The sequence below is a fragment of the Anguilla rostrata genome, chromosome 2 (assembly GCF_018555375.3).
Source record: "Anguilla rostrata isolate EN2019 chromosome 2, ASM1855537v3, whole genome shotgun sequence".
Lineage (NCBI taxonomy): Eukaryota > Metazoa > Chordata > Actinopteri > Anguilliformes > Anguillidae > Anguilla > Anguilla rostrata.
Window position 1 is genome coordinate 17603306 of NC_057934.1, and position 20163 is coordinate 17623468.

At 46.2% G+C, this 20163-nt stretch overlaps 1 protein-coding gene across 1 annotated transcript in view; it reads right to left on the bottom strand.

Moving 5' to 3' along the window:
* The window catches only part of slit1b (slit homolog 1b (Drosophila)), a 115102-nt gene that overhangs the window by 88525 nt on the left and 6414 nt on the right, over nt 1-20163 (bottom strand). The window contains exons 2-4 of the mRNA XM_064320908.1: nt 11301-11372; nt 8754-8825; nt 7305-7376 (exon numbers count right to left, since the gene is read on the bottom strand). Coding sequence (XP_064176978.1) covers nt 7305-7376; nt 8754-8825; nt 11301-11372 — 216 coding nt within the window. The remainder of the gene's footprint in view (nt 1-7304; nt 7377-8753; nt 8826-11300; nt 11373-20163) is intronic.

A 20163-nucleotide genomic window follows, 5' to 3' on the forward strand; every position in this document is an offset into this window, starting at 1 on the left:
CACATTCATACGCACTGCACACACAAACATTCTGGACACACACACATCAGTGCAAATACACTACATATGTACTGTGTGCACACGCATACATACACATTTGCACGCACATGCATGAGTGCAAATACAATACACACGTATTCATACACACATGCACACACATACATATACATTCATCAGCACAAATACAATATGCACAAACATATTCATATATACATGCATGTGCAGACACACACACACACACCCATGTACACACACACACATACATACACTTGCACACATACACACACACATAAGATGTCTTAATGTTCTAAATTACAAGACTGAGGCAACAATTTTGCCCTAGAACTGTTTCTCCCCCATTCACACAGGACCTCAAAAGCAAATGGAAAACACAAAAAAATAAGCCCTCCACACATGTCCAGGGCTGTGGGGGACCAGCAGGGGTGAGAAGAGGGCTGTGTGCCTGTTGCTGAGGAGTGAGACAGATGGAGTAGGATGTCCTAAAATGGACACTGTACACCATAAGGGCACTCTCCCCCTCCCAGCCATCCCCCTGGCCCCGCCTCCTAGATCGCATACATGTAGCAGTGGAGCGGTGGGCCCCATGTGTCACTTCCAATGGGATGCTGGTCTCTGGGCCATTGGCCAGTACAACATCAAAAACATGTTAATGTCCCACCTTTCAGAGACGAAGACCCTATCTCCACTTTGGCACACTGGCCCATGATAAAAAAAGTTCTTAGGCTCTGACAAAGGTCACTTTTTCAGCATATCAGAATTGGTTATATAAATTTGGTAATGAAAAATAAAAGGGAATAGATCAAATGTATTCATTACAAATGGCCATTAAACTTGAATTCTGAACTTCGTGCTTAAAGTGAGTTGCCGTCTGCGACTCAAACAGAAAGAATGTTTTGCTTCAATGATGAACGCCAGCACTACTTGTTGAATTGAAACATATTCACTGGCCTGTACTGATTGAGTGAGTTAACAGGACATGCCTGTTCAATCAGACTCCCATCTTGTTAAATTAGACATCCCTTGGGCGTCCATAGTACCTGCAGCCTGGCCTAGTGCATCTGCTGTGTCTGTGTGTGAATCCTGTTGGGATTCCTTCCACAGAGCTCTGGAAAATCATTTCTGATACCCATTGATTGAGAAGCCTCATGTTGAAACCAGATGAATGGTGAATATTTAATGGGCTTGATCCGGTCCGGTCCGGTGAATTATTAAGGAGGGAGAACTCTGGATTGTGAACACAAACAGTGGTCTCTCATTCCACCCTTTCTCTCCAAGGATTCCAGGATTCCTCAGCCAAACTGTCCCTCTCTCTCCCACTCCCTCGCTTTGACTCTATCTTCTATTGTCCCCCCTCTCTTTCTTCCCATCCGTCTCTACTCTCCACTAACTCTTCTCTCTTTCAATCTCACTTTCTGTCTTTTACTGTCTCGTTCTCTCTTTCTCAAATGATTTAAACGATTCCAGAAGCCCCCACTCTTCCACCCTCTCTGTCTCAATTTTCCTCTCACTGTCTTTCTCTTTCCCTCCCTTTTCCTCTCCATCTTCCCCTCTCTCTCAATCTTCCAGCCATTAATATTTCAGACAGTGGAGTAGTTTGTATATTACCCCCTGTCCTGCCCTTTACAGACGGGGTTCCTGTCTCTCTCTAACGCTCGTAAAAAAGCCAGTGGTGATCCATAAAATCCACTTCCACTGATGGAGACAGGCAGGAGCTGGGGGATGGGGGGGGGCGGGGGTGGGGGGGGGGCGAGTGGTAGAAACTGTGGACTACGACTGCAGACGGGCAGCCTGTTGGACTCTCCCCGGTCGTGAAATTCCTTCCCTCCACAGGAAACATCAACAATGAAGAAGCAACAGACTCTCGAAACCAACCACAAATCCCAACTCTCTGAATGTATCTACACTGAACTCATGCAAAACGAACCATTTTGGATCCCATGCTTGAAATGTGACCTTCATGGGACTCGTAAAATAAAGGTAAACAAGGTTTTAAAAAATGATGTATTACGAGACACTGAGTTCCTGGTTGAATCACTTCTGTGTAACACAGCGGTTCGGATTTGAAGCTGCAGCCTAATGTCATCTGTGGGCGGTTATTTGCCAGCTGATGTCATCGGCTATAGCACCACCCAGGAGCGGTGGGTTTGGGTCAGCAGGAAAATCCCGACCTGGTCACACGTTAATGACGGTGTCTCTGGAGTCTTTCTGTAGCGACTGCACAACCCACTGTATTTTGGAGGACACAAGTGACTGTGCATAGGTCTCCAAAATTTAGAGAAGACACAGAAGGCAGTGAGACAGACCTATAGTTGCACCTGGGCATTCCATAGTGGGTTGAAAAATAGAAAGGAACAAAAAAAAAACTTTTACAAAGATTGAAAATTTAAAAAATAAACCAAAAATATTCCAATAAACTTGTCTCTTCAAAGACAGTGAGTGCTGAGTGTTCTCATGTGGTTGCGCTGATTCAAACCTATGTAATTAATACGAAGGAACTGTCACCGACAGCGTGTCTCTGTCACTGCCCGCCACTGTATCTCTCCAGGGGGCCTGTTGCAGAGCAGGCCGTCTAACCGTCTGCCCGAAAACTCCGGGGGCTGCCTTTAATTAACCTGTCACTATGAAGAGAACAGACCCAATACTGAAAAGTATCTTTGTGTTTCTTGATGGCCATCCTGTGTATTAAAGTGTGCAAGTGTGCACATTAGTGTGTGTGCGTGTGCATGCGTGCGTGCGTGCGTGCGTGTGTGTGCATGCATGTGTGTGTGCATGTGCGTGTGCATGAGCGCATGCGTGCGTATGTGTGCATGTGTGTGTGTGTGCGTGTACTTTGAGAGACACAATGCTGGATGTTCCTTGGCTGCAGTCTCACACAGCTCTGTGCTCTTGTCACCCAGCCACCATGCTAGTTACTGCTACCCACAGTCTCACACAAGCACCAAACACACTCCTATCTCCTGCTCACTCCTCTTTGCCTCAGCCTTCAGCCATCATTTTACCCACCCCTTTATATCAAAGCATCAAGTCAGTGACTGATGGCAGGGGGCCAAAAGGTGTTCTTTGATGTTGCCATAGTAACCCAGCCTTGGCTTCTGAGCCCCCCCACAGCTATCTCTCTAAATAACCCCCGGCCCCTCCCCCATCCCCTAACCCCACCCAAAAAAAAAATGGGCTCCCATATCACAATTTTAGTGCATATTTATCTCTGGACACAGATGAGGAAACTATAAGCCCTTCCTGGCCATAAAGGCTCTGTCAGCCCTGCGGGTGGTGGTGTGGGCAGGGTAGGGGCTGGGGCTACTATTAACAGCCCAGCAGGTCCGCGCTGATGAAATTTTTTTTTGTCAGTGCTCGCTTTCACACCCCGCTCTCCGTCCCCTCTCTCGTACGTGGGGGCGAAGAGTCCCTGACAGCCGCTGATGGCCATCTTCCCTTAATTTCCCTCGCCAAGCCCGCGCATCGCACTGATTGCATCCGTTACTCATTAAAGCCTTGCCCCTTCGGACGCCGCAGAACAATGGAGGGCTATCGCTGCATGAGCGTGCGCTTTTGTTCCAGGAAAAAAAAAGAAGGAATATGGTGATTTACGGGCGCAAGTGGCTTCAAGGGCTCGATTACACACGCCCACACAGTCCCGCTCGCGCACACTCGCACACACTCCCGCTCACACTCAAACGCGTTCACACACTTTTATACGATATGGCAGACACAGCATTACACAGATTTGCTTCTCTTAAAAGGCATGCAGAACTACACACAATATAATTTACCTCGCTCTGAAATGTAATTTTGCTCTGGTAGGGAATTTTTCCAAGAAAGGAAAAAAACGCCCCTATGGGCAAACTCGTCTTTGAATAGACTTAAAAAAAGAACAATGTAAGCCCCCATTTCCATAGCTAAAATAACTGACACAGGCCTGTTACATGGCATGTTTGCACAGAGAGTGTATAATTAAAGTATTGCTTTTCTGTTTGCTCTGTTGTCTCACGGCCCCTGTTTGTACACTTCAACTCCCGCTGTCGCCAGGGAGACCGGAAGTGGTAGAGCAGCCCCGCCCACCTCCCCACAGCCCCTCCCAGCCTTCCAGAGTCCCCGCCTCCAGATACACAGTCAACACGTCAACATGTCAACCCTGCAACCTTCCTTATCCAGGACAGTCTGCCTTCAGGCCAAGGTGAAGGTGCACCTGTCTCAGGTAACGAGCATCCTGAATGGCTGTTCCTCTGTTTTTGTTTTTTTTTCCCAGCTTTGGAAGGCTGGAACCCCCGGCCCACTTTCCCAACCAGATGCCCCGTCCCTGGGGGCATCATTCGCGCTGGCTTGCGTGACCGGCCCCCAGCCCCCGGCTCATGCTGCGAGCATGCGGAGGGCACTGATTACAGACAGAGCAGACGTGATTACAGGGACTTGCGCAGTGGCTAGGTGGGGGGTGTGGGGTGGGGGGGGGCAACCGGTTGTTAACGCTGATGAATGCACCCCACCCCCTACCCCCCCACCGCACCCCGACCCCGCCACCACCACAAGTACCAACTGTTATTGTTCCATTTTGTTGCATGCCTTCACTTTGTTCCCAAGCATTCTAGCACATTCCACCAAGAGCCAGGTTGCCCCATCCAGCACACGGGTCCTGTTATCATTGTAAGCCTCTCCAACTCCCTACATGTTACCATGGCATCTGCGCCAACATGCAAAATGATGCTCCCGCAGACTCTTTTTATGAAATTCAAAATAAATGAATTTCGATCGCTTAATTCTGTTCTCTCGACGACCTGAGCGTGAAGTGCTGGCTACCTCTCGTAATGTTCAGCTATCAAAGCGGCTAATTACCAAGATGGCCGTGATGACCGGCTGAGATATCCATCACGGTGTCTCGCCGCAACACATTAGGGCCGCCGAGCAGTTTCCATAATGGCCTGTTCATTAAGTAAACTCTCCGCAGTTGCTGCGTGGGGCCCGGGGGCAGAGGAGGTTTTAAATGAGAGCTGGATGAGAGGTGCTTCTCAGCAGATGCTGTCACAGAGCTGGCCAGGTTATTCATTCCCCATACCTGTGTACTCAGGAAACCCTCCAGCGTACTTCACTACTCCGTTTCATTTACCTGTCAGGGGACTATGCTCGCTGTGCAACATAAATGTTTCCATTTCACGTGCTGCGGCAGATTTATCCAATGCCATTTTTCATTAGCCTGTCTGAATAACAATGAACGCATAATAGCAGACAATAAAGGAGAACAAAAGGAGGCAATAAAAGAGAACAAAAGGAGGCGGATAGCACCAGAACCTGACGATATGATTGGTAAAATAATCATGAGAAAACTCAGGCGCAGCAAAAAAAAAAGGGTCAGGGCAATACATTGACCTTTCTTTGGCATGGGTATTCAGAAGGAGCGTTTAACAAGACAACCCTCCCCCCACCCCACCCCACCCCCCACCCCAACTGTCACCTGAGTACCGTGAGACAAAGCACAATAGCAAAACCCTTCCAAATGGAATGCTTCATTTGTGTATAAGAAATGTTAAAATCACACAATACTACTATACTATGACCATTACTACTACTACTACTACTACCACCACCACCACTACTAATAATAATAATAATAATCACTATTATCAACATACATTTACGTATTCATAATCATAACCATAATTATAATTATAAATAATGATTAATTAGCCAAACTGTTAATTAAAAGGAAAAGGGAATATGAATAATGAAAAAAAAACTGGAACCCAGGAAAAAATGCAGCTCTAATCAATGATGAAAAAGCCATTTCAGTGCATCGCCATTCCTAGAGCTTTGTTCCCGACTCCTCGCACAGTCAGACAAATTGTGACTGGCAGCCATTTAAGAGTCGGAGCAGCAGGGCAGCCCGACAGGCTAAATCATGATGAATACAAAGAGCCGCAGGAATTAGGCCTGCTTCATCAGGCCATACAATACCCTCTCATCTGCTCGTCTCAACAATCGCCCCCAAAAAGCACGTCCCCCTCCATCCGCTACACCCCCGCCCCCCCTCCCGTAAACGCGCAATCAAACCATCAAGGTCGTGCGTTCCGAGCGCTGAACAGAATCATTACCGTCGTAAAGAAATTTCAGAGCGAGTCAGACTGCATCAGAAGCAGTTTCAGGTCTGGGCCCTACTGAGCGTTAGAGACATCTTCAGAGCGGGGGGCCGGTCATGGGGAAATAACAGGACAAAAAAAAAGACAGTAAGAGAGAGAGGGTTCTGCACATAAAAGCCACCCATCAATGGAACACATTCAGAGCGATTCATGGTAGACTCAAGCATACAGACTCATCTAAAATTCTTAAAATATTATATATATATATATGGATATATGAAATATAATGCGCCAAGAAAACAGGCAAGTCACTGATGGAGCACATGAATGCCCCTAAAAGCCCCCATTCCCTCATATTCCTTAAAAAAAAAAAGAAGCAAAATAATTGCAATAACACAGTGGGGAAAGGGCCCTAGACCGAACGAATGGTAAAGTAGCAAAAAAAAAAAAACATGAGCTTCAAAAATGCATTTAAACTTGATCACATGCTCATGAGCTTAGAAAGCCTGGGAGGGGGAAAAGCCAAACAACAGTCACACACCCTAAAAGGCTCTGTATGTAGATCATTATTGCAGACAGACTTTACTGAGAAACAGTGTTTGTAAACTGCTCCTGACGGTCCCTACTGATGTTGATTAATCCTCACGTGAGGGTAAATGACACAGACACACTGTCTGCTGATCCCTGGGGATGTAACTCAGTTTTCACTGTGGGTTTTTGTCCTGCGTCTATGACAACTTTCAGGATGTGCGTGCATGTGCGTGTGCGTGATCATCTTTGGTAGCCAGCTGATGTTGCTGCAGCATAAGTACTGTACACACAGAACACATGACCTGAAAACGTCCAGCGGAGCTAGTGCTAGCAAAGGGAACCTTTGACCTTCTGGCGCCACAGAACTTTCTGGCTTCTCAAAAGCCTCTCACACAGCCAATCAGAGAACGGGAGCACGGGCAGAATGATGGATACCCATCCTCAGCCAGCCACCATGGAGTCCAAAAGGGAAAATACACAGCCCAGTGAATTATTGAACAAGCAGCAACCCCTTATTCACCTCCACCCTTTCATTTTCCATGCAGAAATATCCCTATATTTTTTTTATTTTGCAGAAGGCACCATATTGTGGATTCTCCACACAGTGTCAAGGGGGGAGGGGGGCAGGTCATAGGGGAGTGGTGCGAGGGGCGGGGGTGGGGGGCGGGTGGGTCATGGGGTACTCACAGTCTGGACAATGCGGCATTCTTCTGGAACAGCATCTCAGGGAGCTGCTGAAGCTGGTTCTTGTTCAGGCGCCTGCAGGAGACACACGCACACACACACACACACACACACACACACACACAATTTCTGTCAATAAAACCTAAGGGCATGGTATAAGGGCAGATGCTAGGTCTGTGACCTCTGCATTAGGCCGTGTGTGGTCCCAAACACCAGTGCCACGGTCAGCTCAGTAGCGCCTGCCGGGCAGACTACACTCATTAACACTGAAAAACCCAACCTGTGTGCTTCTTCATCACACAATGGCAAATTATAGAAGTAGAAGACCAAGTAATTAATTTCTAAACGAGTGGAAAGGGCATTTATTCAATTCAACAGCCAAATGTTTCTTTATGGAACAAATGTAAGTAAACAGTGCATTTTTTAAGTAACGGACCCAAAGAAAAATGATGTTACAAATATAAAATTGCACTCCTAAGAGTTAAAGACAGTGTTAGTGTTATACTCTTCCAGGCCAAAGATCACTTGCATTCCCGTTCAAAAGCCGGGGAGGGGGAGCAATAGCAAGTACACGCTAGCTGAGTGACAGTCAGGCCGGGGTACAGAGTAGGAGGATTAGGAGACGGAGGCTACAGCTGAGAATTTGGCAGCTGCCTCTGGCGGAAGACGACTTAAACTCTTCCTCTCCGCGTGGGAAAGTAATAACAGAGGAAAAGCAGGAATTATGCACACAAAAATATTTAGAAAAATCAAGGGAAGGATTGCGACTGATTACGGCCTCCAGAAGCCTCAGTTTTCAGATCACGTCCCCCTGGTGTGTCATTGGGAACACGTGTGTAATTACGCAGATATGGATTTGGATACGCGTAAGCCTGCAGATGACAGGCCTCGCCGTCTTATTATCCGCTAACCGGGCTGACAGTTAAACACGGCACGGGGGGGAGAAAGAAGGAGGCGTGGTTCAGCCCTAGGGCCCGGGCCGGCCTCCTCCTCCCACCTCCTCCTCTTGCCACCCAGAGAGGCTTTCCAGCGCCGCCCAAAAAGACCCCTAATGCCCTGCCTCATCACTATGCGTGGTGAGTGGACCCCGATATTGGTCTCCCGTAGAGCGCGGAGCATTATTGCAGCTATTTTGCGCGCACCCTCTTGTGTGCGTCTTTGTGCACGTATGGATGTGAAGTGCTGAGTGAGTGAGTGAGCGAGCGAGCGAGTGAAAGACATGTATGCGTGTGTGTTTATGTCTACAGTATACACAGGGTCGTATCTGCTTTTGTGTGCCTTTGTGTAAGAGAGTGACTGTGTGTGCGTACGTGCGTATATGTATGCATGTGTGTGTGTGTGTGTGGTTGAGAGTGTTATTCTCCCAGCAGAATGTGTAAGTGGTAAAACATTCAGGTTTAGAATCCACCCCCCACCCCCCACACCCTACCCCCCACAGCCTGGGGCACTCACAGCCTCTCCAGCTCCTTCATGTCATCAAACGCTCCTCTCTCGATGGTGCCAATTTGGTTTTCCATCAGCTGCCTGCAGAGTGAGAGAGAAAGAGAGCAGGGGGATGAGGTGACAGCTTTGGTAAGGGGGGTGGGGGGGGGGTTGGGTGCTCTAAAGTACGGTGGCTGGGAACCCTGTCCTACGAGATGCCAGTTTGTCGGGTGTCCAGAAGAGCGTACAGGCGATAAACCCAGTGGCCTGTGGTCTGGGGGTTGGGGTTGGGGGGGGGGGGGGGTCACTTTTTTAAGATGACTGGGTGTTTTTGTTCTTAGGGTGCCAGGGAAAAGCGCTTTGCTGTGGCGAGTGTTGGAAGCGGGGGGTGACTGTGACACAGCCAGAGTGCGGTCAGTGCCTCTCTCCGGCGAGGGATGCTCCACAGTGATAATAAACACCGCGGTCAACGGGGGCTGCCAAGACAATCTCTCGCGAACTGACGGCAAAAAAAAGAAACGGATTAAAGGAAAACTACACGAGCACATGATCACTAGACCGGCATCCAACCCATAAACAAAAGAGTTCCTTCATCAACAGATAAAAGAGTCCCTCTTGGATCCTTACATCCTTTGAAGCCTTGGAGAAATATTCAGCGTTTTAAATTCCTTTGGAATCGAATATAAATGAAAATCATAAATCAAGGACATGTGGATCATAAATTTATGAATAAAAGTGTAAATGAAATGACAGGTTCTTATGAATATTGATGGCGTGGGGATAGAAAGCATTCATGAAGGCTGATTATACGAACGTCAGTCAACAGGAAAATCTGGTTCAATTTACCTGACAGTTATACTACACTCTTGTGATATTTCTTAGAAGGGTCCGTGGTCAGCAGTTTTGCTACCAGCCAAGTGTCAAACATTGCTGGCAGAATTAAAAAACCTCACAGCACTCAATAGGAGGTCCATGCATCATTTTTTTATTCTTTCTTAAAGACAACAAGTAATTGAAAAGGTCATAAATTGTCTAGGCAGGATTGGGGGAGGGGGCCCTATGGAAAGGATCTCTATTTTTTCAGATTTTCCTTTTTGCAAAACACAGCTGGACTGTAACACAAGCCTTTCTCCAAGCCCAGAAGCCCCGGCCCTCTGGTGAATTACACTTCCAGGTCCTCAGCTACGAGGTCAAAGGTCAAAGTTCAGAAGCCTTGTTAGTCTGAAGGCCTCTGAGGGGGGTCAAAAAGAGCAGAGGCCCCACCCACTGCCTCCTGCTCCACTCCATGGTTCCAATCAGTGTTCCAGCTCAGTTTAACTGTGACCTCCCTGCCCATTCGTTGACCGATGTATTCTACGATTTTCTGCCTTGTACAGCCTGGTAATCCTTCAACCAGCTTTCACGCCCCCTCAAAAGGAACTGTCTCACTGTTGACAAGGTAACATCTACCCATGAATTGTAGCATGAAGGAATATCTATTGGTATGGGGTAAGAAAGGTGGGTGTATGTGGTAGGCAGACCTGGGTGAAATACGTATTTGTTTCGGATTCAAATACTTTTCTGTGCTCTACTGATCTTGCCTGGTGTAATTGAGCCTGCCAATAAGACCAGAAGGCAGGGTTTGCACTTTTTGAGAGTATTTAATTGGTTCCAATACACCAGACAAGATCAGTAAAACGTAAAAAGTATTTGAATCCAAAACAAAGACGTATTTCACCCAGGCCTGATGGCAGAGGTACAAATTACAATGTAGTCATTTATAAGATATCAGTAGAGAAACTGTACGGTAAATGCATTCTTCAGAAAGGATGCTAGCATCAACCACAGGGCTTGAAAGATTAAGAAATCCAGGGGTGGGCGTTTGGAGAAGGCTTAATGATGGCAACACAAGCTTATTTGCTGCTCTCTATTACTCCACAGCTTCACATGTAATTACTGTTCTGAAGACAAGATGACCCTTTGAATAACACCATATGTACAGGTGCTGTGTGAATCTTCCTCAGTATATAAAGAAACAGTAGATTAGGACTGTAGCTCCCAAACCGGGGTTTGTAAACCCCCCGGTGGTCTGCAAAAGTTCCTTTTAGGGTCCTTTTAGACTTCAACGTAATATTATCCTTGGTAACATGCTCATTGTAATCTTTTACATTAAATATATAGTGCTAAACACTTGTCTTTTAGTATATTGAGTCTTGCCTGGGAACAGATTTGGTTGGCATCATTTTACTATGGTGGTGTGCTCACTCTGTTTATCGCAGGAAGGTGAGCATCCTGTTTATTCAATTGCCCTTTCTTCACTTAATAACTTACAGCCTTAGCCCCCAGTATTTACCCTTTTAAATAAGAACATCACTGGAGCTGCTTTTCTCAGGCAAAAGGGGGCATTTTATTCATTTTTTCCATGCACAGTCCTGCTGTGTTAAATAGATATTGCAATGCATTCTATAGTCCAAGTCACACCCAGGTGTCAAAAGTTAACTATTTTATGGAAGCTATGATCCTCAGTCAGCAGGTGGTCATGTTAAGGGTCTTTGAGATTAATACATTTGGGAGAAACTGGATTAAGGGATCACTTACAGGACTCTGAGGTACTTGAGGCCAGCAAAGTCATTCTTGGTGATGCGGGTGAGGTTGTTTCCATTCAGCTCCCTACAAAAGAAAGCGTGGAGGTTAAGCAAACGCAAACTTGCACATTGGCTGAGGTACAGCAGAGTCAGGGCAGGCTCCGTTCAATGATGAAAACCTCCATCTGAATCTAGAACCTTCTCTACATCACATTCTCTGCTGAAGGCAGGCTGTGTGCCCTCTACCGACATAAATTAATTAGTTAAATAAATAAGAACACAAGTGAATCTTGTGCTACTGAATCAGTAATACACAAAGAGAAATTAATGTAGATAGACATTAATGTAGAAATTTATAAACATTACATTATGGAAATATGCTATTAAAAAAAACAAATAGTGAAAATGTTACGACTTTGCTTTTATAAGTTAATATTTCAATAAATTAACGTGTTATTAGTAAAGACCAAAGATATTTAGCATTTCTGAGCCTTCAGTCACATAAAACATGCATCAGGCAAAGGGGAGGGGAGCGGCGTAGGATGGGGGAGTAAGACAGGGCTGGCTTCTGTTTCCCTGCTCCTCCGACAGCTTGGAGCCCATTCAAACGCAACAGCCCCAATTCCCCCGGCCTCATCAGGGGCGGGAGAGAAACGCAAACAAACACAAAAGCCGCACGGCTGGTCCACGGGAGAACCTCCCTCCTCTCCCCCTCCGGTGTCTCCGACTCCAAAAACGCAGATGAAAGGGAAGACGGGGAGGAGGTCGGGAGTCGGAACCCCCCCCCCCCCCACCAGGAGCGCGCCGCGCAAATCCCCCCCCCCCCCCCCCGTCCGCGCCGAGGTGCGACAGTCGACTATTTCATGCTCCGGGGGCGGTCAGACAAAAGGGCGGGGTGTTTAATTAAGCGGGGGCCGGAGGGGGAGGGGCCCCGAGGAGCTGGCAGACAGGGCTGCGGCGACGGGGCCCCCGGGGCAATTGGACGGCGGCGCGGAGGACGCCTCCGCACGCTTGCCGGGGGAGCCGGAGAGACGGAGAGAGCCGGAGAGCCGGAGAGACAGAGACCACCGCTGCAGACTGCAGTACTGCTCCATCCATCATTTCACTTTTACTCTACCTCCCCATACCTCCATTTATCATTCCACTCCTACTTCTCTGCTCCACGCGCAGAGAGCGCACAAACATTTCAGAGCACGATGCAGTATCCGCAGGGCAAAGTGTGATTATCTGACAAGTTATAAAGGAAATGAGGGAAACAGCCAATCAGATTGTGCCCTCATCATACCCCACCAGCCCCTACTCCAATGTAATGAAAGGAACCCCAGCAAGCAGCAGGTCCTCCATAGGAGAGCAAGCATTTGTCTCTGTTCCCCCAAATTGAAACTGTAGCGGATGCATTTATGAATACAATTCATAGGCATAAAATATGAAAGACAAACTACATTCATAACAATCACGACATATAAATACAAAAAGATTTTTATTGGGTCTAGTTTTTTGCAAGATGGTATTTAGCTTTTTGACCACATCAGCAAATAAGCCCCTTGGGGCCCACAACAAAGCAGAGCTTCAAAAAGCATAAAACCGTCAGAGATTCCACAACAAAGCCAATAAGAAGAACCAGAGAAGCATCAAAGCCCCAGCTCGTGTCGCTGGCTAATGCAGCCCAAGCTGCCGTTCACCAGCTTGCTGCTCCGTGCCAGGGCTGCTTCTATTACCTCATCGCCCAGTTTGACTGACAGTCCTGCGGAGCATGCAGGGATGATGTCACCGTCGAGAAGCCTAAGGGGGGGGGGGAGGGTCATGCACAGAGACAGCCACTCGTGTTCCAGCAGGCGCCGCACAGACAGGCGGAACGCCCCCCCTCTCACGGGGCCCCAGGGAGCCTCCACATCTGCGCATCACAGAGACGAGGGGACACTCGCCATTGACTCCGTTTGCCTCGCTCCACGGACCCGGATCGCTAAGTCCGCAACCAAGAAGCCCGGTGTAACCGTGTGCATTGTCCATGAGGTTCAAAGGTCAAGAGCTCGTGGCTTCATCGCTATGGACTCTGTACGTGATGAAGGAAATATGAAATCGCTCGTTGAACAAAGCCTTCTTTTCTGACCCTAAACTTTTAGTTTCCCTCAATTTGACTTGGCCAGAGCTGCTGTGAAATAAACCAGATGAGCGGTGAAGAGTGGTGTAATTTGAGGCCAAAGCGGGAGGACACAACTGGGGTTAAGTACCAAATGGGGCCCTGGCATTGTACCCACCGCTCAAGGTATTTCAGATCCACTTTGCTTCAATCAAATCAATAATCGATTTTTGAAATGTCACCCAGCTGGGGTCAGTGTGAGGGTGTGTCAAATGTTGCAGCTGAGCTAGAGGGTATGTTAAATGTTGGAGCAGAGTGGGGCATGAGCCAAGCGTCTGTCAGGTGTTGGGGCAGGGCAAGGCAGGGCAAGTGAAGGTGGTGGAGGGTTGGGTGGGTGCCAGGTGTGGGTGTTGATGCGGCAGGTCATCCGACCAGGGTCGACCTGAGGGTGGAGCTATGTGAAGTGATGGGGTGGGATGGCAGAGGATTGGGGTGGGTGCTGGGGGAGTCAGGTGTGGAGGCATGCTGGTTGTGGGGGTGTCAGGAATTGGGAGAAGGGAGCAGTGTCCTCCCTTTCCAGAGATAGGAGGCAGCACTGGGAACTTTTAAAAGTTTTAAAAGCAGGTTAAATCACATTATTTATCTAGCCTTTGAGTCACAAGGGCCCATTTCCAGTTTTGTAACCACTATAAAACTTCAAAGTGTGCGTGTACCTTGTTGTGTACCAAGGGGTTTCTGAGAAAAACTGAATAAATAAACTGTATTTATCTTACTCATATGCTGGGAATCTCAAATGGAAGAAAAACTGTTTTGTGTTATGCAATGATAAATTAAATGTATTCTGACTGAGCAAGAGAAAACACATGTGATGCACACACGCACGCAAACAAAGACACACACGCATATATGCAAACAAATGTGTTTTTCGAGTTTGAGCTTTCTTTTCAAGTTGTGATACTTATGAAAAAGTAAGTTGTAAGCTTGCTTGTGCAGCTGCAATTACATGGCACTGAACATTGGTCAAACTGAGCATGTGAGAGACTGTGAGAGACTGAGAGTGTCCGTGAGTGACCTTGGATGACTGTGAGCGATTGTGCACAATGCACTTCACAGAGATGACAGCTGGATGTTTGCAGCCTTTGCAGTGTTAGCTTGCAACATCTTGCACATTATATTGCAAGAGTGGTGGAAAACAGGATGACATCACTGTTTCACAGAGCCTAGAATGAGTTGCTTTGCCTCATAATTGCTCGCTGTAGTGGAACAGGCGATCTGATCTGTGCAATTCCCCCCAGGGTTTTCCTGGCAACCCCAACGTGTGCAAGGTCTCTCTATAAAACAGAATTAACCTGAAATGGAAACCAGGTCCACCCGCAAACATAAGAGACTGAGCTAAAGCCAAGCCCTACTACGTAGTCTTAACCTACATTTTCATATATTACACATTCCCTATGCATATGGATAAATGTACAGTACATTCACAAAAATATACACTTACAAATTGAAGCTACACAAGACTCAAATCACAAGGACACACGTTAACAAAGACATGATTGCAAGAAAAGGCATTTATAAAAACACACATTTATAAAGCAAACATTGGTAACATGACCAGCTGACCATTATACTAAAACTGCCATGTCCATCACACATCCATTTGCACTCTGACTGTGTATGCATGTGAATGTGTGTGAATGTAAGGGCTGTGGAGTTCAGGGGGCCAGGATCCTGGAGACAAAGTAGGTCTGAGGAATATGAACAGTGCAGCCCAGCCCAACTCAGACCAAACCAGTTCAGTTAAACCCAGCCTAGCTCAGAACAGACTGCTCAGCCCAGTAAACCAACCAGTTAACACAGATCAGCACAAACTGACCCAGCTTAGGCCAGCCAACTGTGGGACAGCCCAGTGAACCCAGACCAGCTCAGAATGACCCAGCTTAGCCCAGCCAACTGTGGGACAGCCCAGTTAACCCAGATCAGCTCAGAATGACCCAGCTTAGCCCAGCCAACTGTGGGACAGCCCAGCCCACCCAGACCAGCTCAGACTGACCCAGCTTAGCCCAGCCAACTGTGGGACAGCCCAGCCCACCCAGACCAGCTCAGACTGACCCAGCTTAGCCCAGCCAACTGTGGGACAGCCCAGTTAGCCCAGATCAGTACTTCCGTGGCAGTCGGACCACAGAAGGAAACTGAGCTAAATGTAAGTGGACCCTAGTGCCCTTGGAGACCTGGTAGATCTGAAGTGGGGCATCAGGGAGACAGTGGCCTACATAGAGATGAGCAGTGAGTCAGAATGCACGTCTGCACTGGCTATATGTGTCTCTCCCTTCCCTCAGAGAAGTCAGATGAAATAAACCTTAAAAAAATGAAAATAAACTGACTCAAACTGGAAAAGTAGGAATTTTAAGGTTATATTTCTTGTCATTTTTTTTCCATTTTCAAAATCTTATATTGAAGGTTCACAAACTTTCAGAATACACAAAATACATGTTTTTTGCCACTTTCATATGCATATTATTTTCAAAACCATACCCCTTCATTTCGAGACACTATACTTCATCTATATATTTTCTTGCGAAGCTAAGCACAAATGTTGACTGATTCCAAGGCATACCTTCACCCAAGTCCCCTTGTACATAGAACTAACAGCTCCCACTGTCAAGGTAACATGGCATTTGGTAGGGATGCACAAAATGGAAATTCTGGGGCTGACTTTAATAACCAACCTTTGTCTGGCCAAAATGGCTGATGTTGATACCTCCCTACTTTACATTATAGCACAACTGTAAACTGAAACCAGTTTTCCACATTTCAAGTAGATAAGCACAGACTTCAACTTATAGTGGAAAAGTCTAACAAAATATTTAAGCTTGCTTATGTTATTAATGAGTTGATAAAGCTCTGTATAACTTTGCTGGTGAGTCTGGCTGGTAAGAATAATGAATTGAAAAGAATAATTATTAAACAGTTTCAGATGACAATGATTTGGTAATTTTTCGGTATTAGATTTTAATTTAATTTACAGCATCAGCGGTGCATCAAATGCATCACCTCTCTGGCGCATGTTAGTTGCACAATGACAATGTGTTATTGTCCACCAGCGAATCACTGTTGAATCAATTCGCCTGCTTTGCTGCCTATGAGATATCCTCCTCAGACTCACATCCACGTGAGCCAGTCTTGATTTCCAAAGTATGAAAATAAGCAGTGGTGACAAGACACGCTTTGGAGAAGGGCGCATTCTTGCGCAACAGAGGTTGAAGAAACGGGGCAAACGCTCTAAAGAAGAAATAACCATCTATCTCTGCATATTATTTCAATTATGAAAATGTAATCTTCATTATTCTTCTAATTAATGTTATAAAACCAAACCCTCTCTGTTTCTTCACACACAGGCATAGAGAGAGGAGTTATGATTCATGACAGAATGTACCAGAATGTACTTTTTAAAAGGTTTAAGCATTTAACAGACCCGCTTATCCAGAGTAATTTACGCAGCTAACATTCTTTGCGCATACAATCATAATAAACAGCCGGGTATTTACTGAAGCAATTCAGGTTAAGCAAACCCTTGGACACGACCTGCGAGTTGAACCTGCAACCTTGGGGTTGCCAGCACAATTCCAGAACCATTATCCTACTCTGTTGCCAGGTAGATGTGGTATGACTGCCCTGAGATAAAATGGTAATTTGTCCACACAAATGTACGTTTGCCACACATCCGGTAACTGGCTTCATGTACTGAAGCTTTACAAGCTCAATTCTAGTACACTTGTGACAAAGCAATCAATGATCTTGGAGATTTTGCAGAGACAAAGCAATCAATGATCTTGGAGATTCTACTGACACAAAGCAATCAATGATCTTGGAGATTCTACTGACACAAAGCAATCAATGATCTTGGAGATTCTACTGACACAAAGCAATCAATGATCTTGGAGATTCTACTGACACAAAGCAATCAATGATCTTGGAATTTCAACCCCTCAACTGCATCAGGGTGGAGTGAGTGGGTAGTGACCCCTGTTTTGAGCCCGGGGCTTCTCTCTAACCCTGATTCGGGACACTGAGCCTGAGGGCAGCGCTGGTCGAGGCTACAGCATCAGACCAAAGCAGAAATCCACACAGAGCAAATGGATTCTTTCCTTTTTCACATATCTGCAACAATCAACCCCTAGCCAGCTAGCCTCAGCAGAAAAGGTCAGCCCTCCAGCGAATAGCACTATCAGCAGGCTTTTGTGCATCACAGTGAAGGTAAACCCCAGCAAGAGGAAGAGAAAGGGGAGGCGGGGGAGAACATGTCAGAGATTGTGAAGGAGAGAGATTAAGAGACAGAGACAGCATAAGGCTGAGAGAAAGAAAGGAGAAGAGATGGATGAAGGTAGTGAGAGATTAAGCCTTGACAGCTTGGCACCATGTATGCATGCATACACACACACACGCACACACACACACACACAAACTGATGCAGGCACAAGACCGCATACATACACAGGAGACCAGCCGTGGATAATTAGGTGCAGTGGCGTGTTAAAAGGTCAGAGGTCAGAGCAGAGCCACTACATCAGCTCCTGACTCATCTGGAGATGAGACGCCATCACCAAACCTCATTACGGACACGTCACACTCTATTTACACCCGAAGACTGCCTCAGAACAAAGACCAGACAGTCTTCAAAGAGAGGCTACATCCATCCTGGCTCTCCATATATTGCTTTTCCTCTCATTCATCTATTGTTCTGCAAATATACTTGAAATTAAAAAAAATATTAATAAAAGGAGATATATTGAATCCCTCCAGTGATGTAAAAGCAGTCAAAGATTGGCTAACACATTATGCAATGTATGTATTTGGCAATTATTAATGATGAGGGAAAATACGTTTCCCTTAATTGAGGATTTTATGTTTTTAAGCATTGTTATTTTTGTGGTATAATGTCCTTTGACAAATGAAACACAGTCTGTCGGGATAAGGGAATTTGGGGAGGGGGGGGAGGCACAGAGTCTGAAGGAGAAGGGGCTCTCTTTGACCTTCCACAGTGTCTACCCCCGCCTCGCACTCATGGTGCAGTGTTGCGATGAATCAGAAAGGAGAAAAAAGCATGAGGAATTGCAGGCAATAACTGTACACCCCACGCACTCCTGACCTCTCTCCCCCACCCCCTCCCCCTCCCTCAGGACGGCCGCTGAAAGAGCTAAAGACCATTACCTCGTCTCGGGGCTGACCCTGTGCACTGGCCGTCTCTAGTTACTTCGGATGACGGAAGCCAAACTCAATTTTACCCGCACCAGACAGGGAAGGAAACGGACAGGGCTGGTAATCTGTATGATATGAGCAACCTCCTCCTGTCTGCACCCCGTAACTAAGTCCTAAGGGTAAGAATGGAATCAATCACATGTGAAATAAGCTCAAATCTCCTCTCCTCGCCCGGTGCTGCTCTTATGGAACGGTGACTCGGTGACATGCGCTAGGCTGTGGAGCAACTCAGGTGTGCCATGGAATGTAACAGAATGTGGAGAGGGGGAGGGCACAGACGCCATGCGGGGGAGGGAAGGCAGTTTTGGAAATCCATCGCATTTTCCGTGATTTATCTCAGGGTATTTTCATTCAATTAGTTGTCCTAACAACATTCTGAGAACCTCTTTTCTTTAACCTCTCTCATACAAATTCATTTTGGTGTAATTTGAACTCTGCTTACTTAAACTGACTCTTTTGATATAACAAACCACAAGCTAAATATAAAATTAAAATTATGGAAAAATAAAGCTGGCACTGCTTTAAAAATTAGTATAGTTTATATATATATATATTATCTCTCAGAAGTTCACAGTTTAGCTTCTTTAAATGTAGGTCTGGTGCATATAAATATTTGAATTCACTATTGACATCATGTACTATAAGCAGCACATGGCAATTTGAAAAAAAAAATCAATGAACATAAAACAGAAATCAAGCTGTCATATTAAATGCATTTTAAATAAAAATTGATCGCATTTGTCTTTGAGCCTTTAAAGTAAAAATGCAGAGGTACGCAGATGTAAAGACTGTCCCCTAATCACGATTACATCAATGATGATGTCTTAGTTTTAGAGTACATGAGGCTGCAAATTGCATATTTCACTGATGAAAGCAATATGGTGACCCATATCCCACATGTCTGATGGGGCCAGCCTATTGGCTGAAAGGAACTGCCGATTGAGGAATCCTTCAGCTGACTTCTCTTCATGACTTCTGCATGTGGGACTGATCAATGCCGGTAGCAACCAGTTTTGCATTAGCAATGCTCTAATGCACCACAAAATGCATACACAGATGCCCCCCCCCCCCCCAATAACTCCCCCACACATGCACTGTCTCCTACCTACTTGATACACACAGCTTAATACACTTACATTACAACACGGCCTATATAGCTCCCCATTTCAGGGCACCATAATGTTTGGGACATATTAATGTTATGTAAATGAAAGTAGTCATGTTCAGTACTTTGTTGCATATATCTTGCATGCTTGACGTCTGTGACCCATACACACCAGGTGATGAGTATCTTCTCTAGCAATGCTCAGCCAGGCCTTTACAGCTCCTGCTTGTTCAGGGGGCTAGTTGCCTTAGTTTTTCTCTTCACTAAATTAAACCCACATTCAGTTGGATTCAGATCTGGTGGATGACTTGGCCTTTCAAAAATTTTCCAGTTTTTGGCTTTGACAAACTCCTTTGTTGCATTAGCAGTATGTTTGGGACCATTGTCTTGCTGTAGGATGAAGTGCAGTCCAATGGGTTTGGAGGCTTTTGCTTT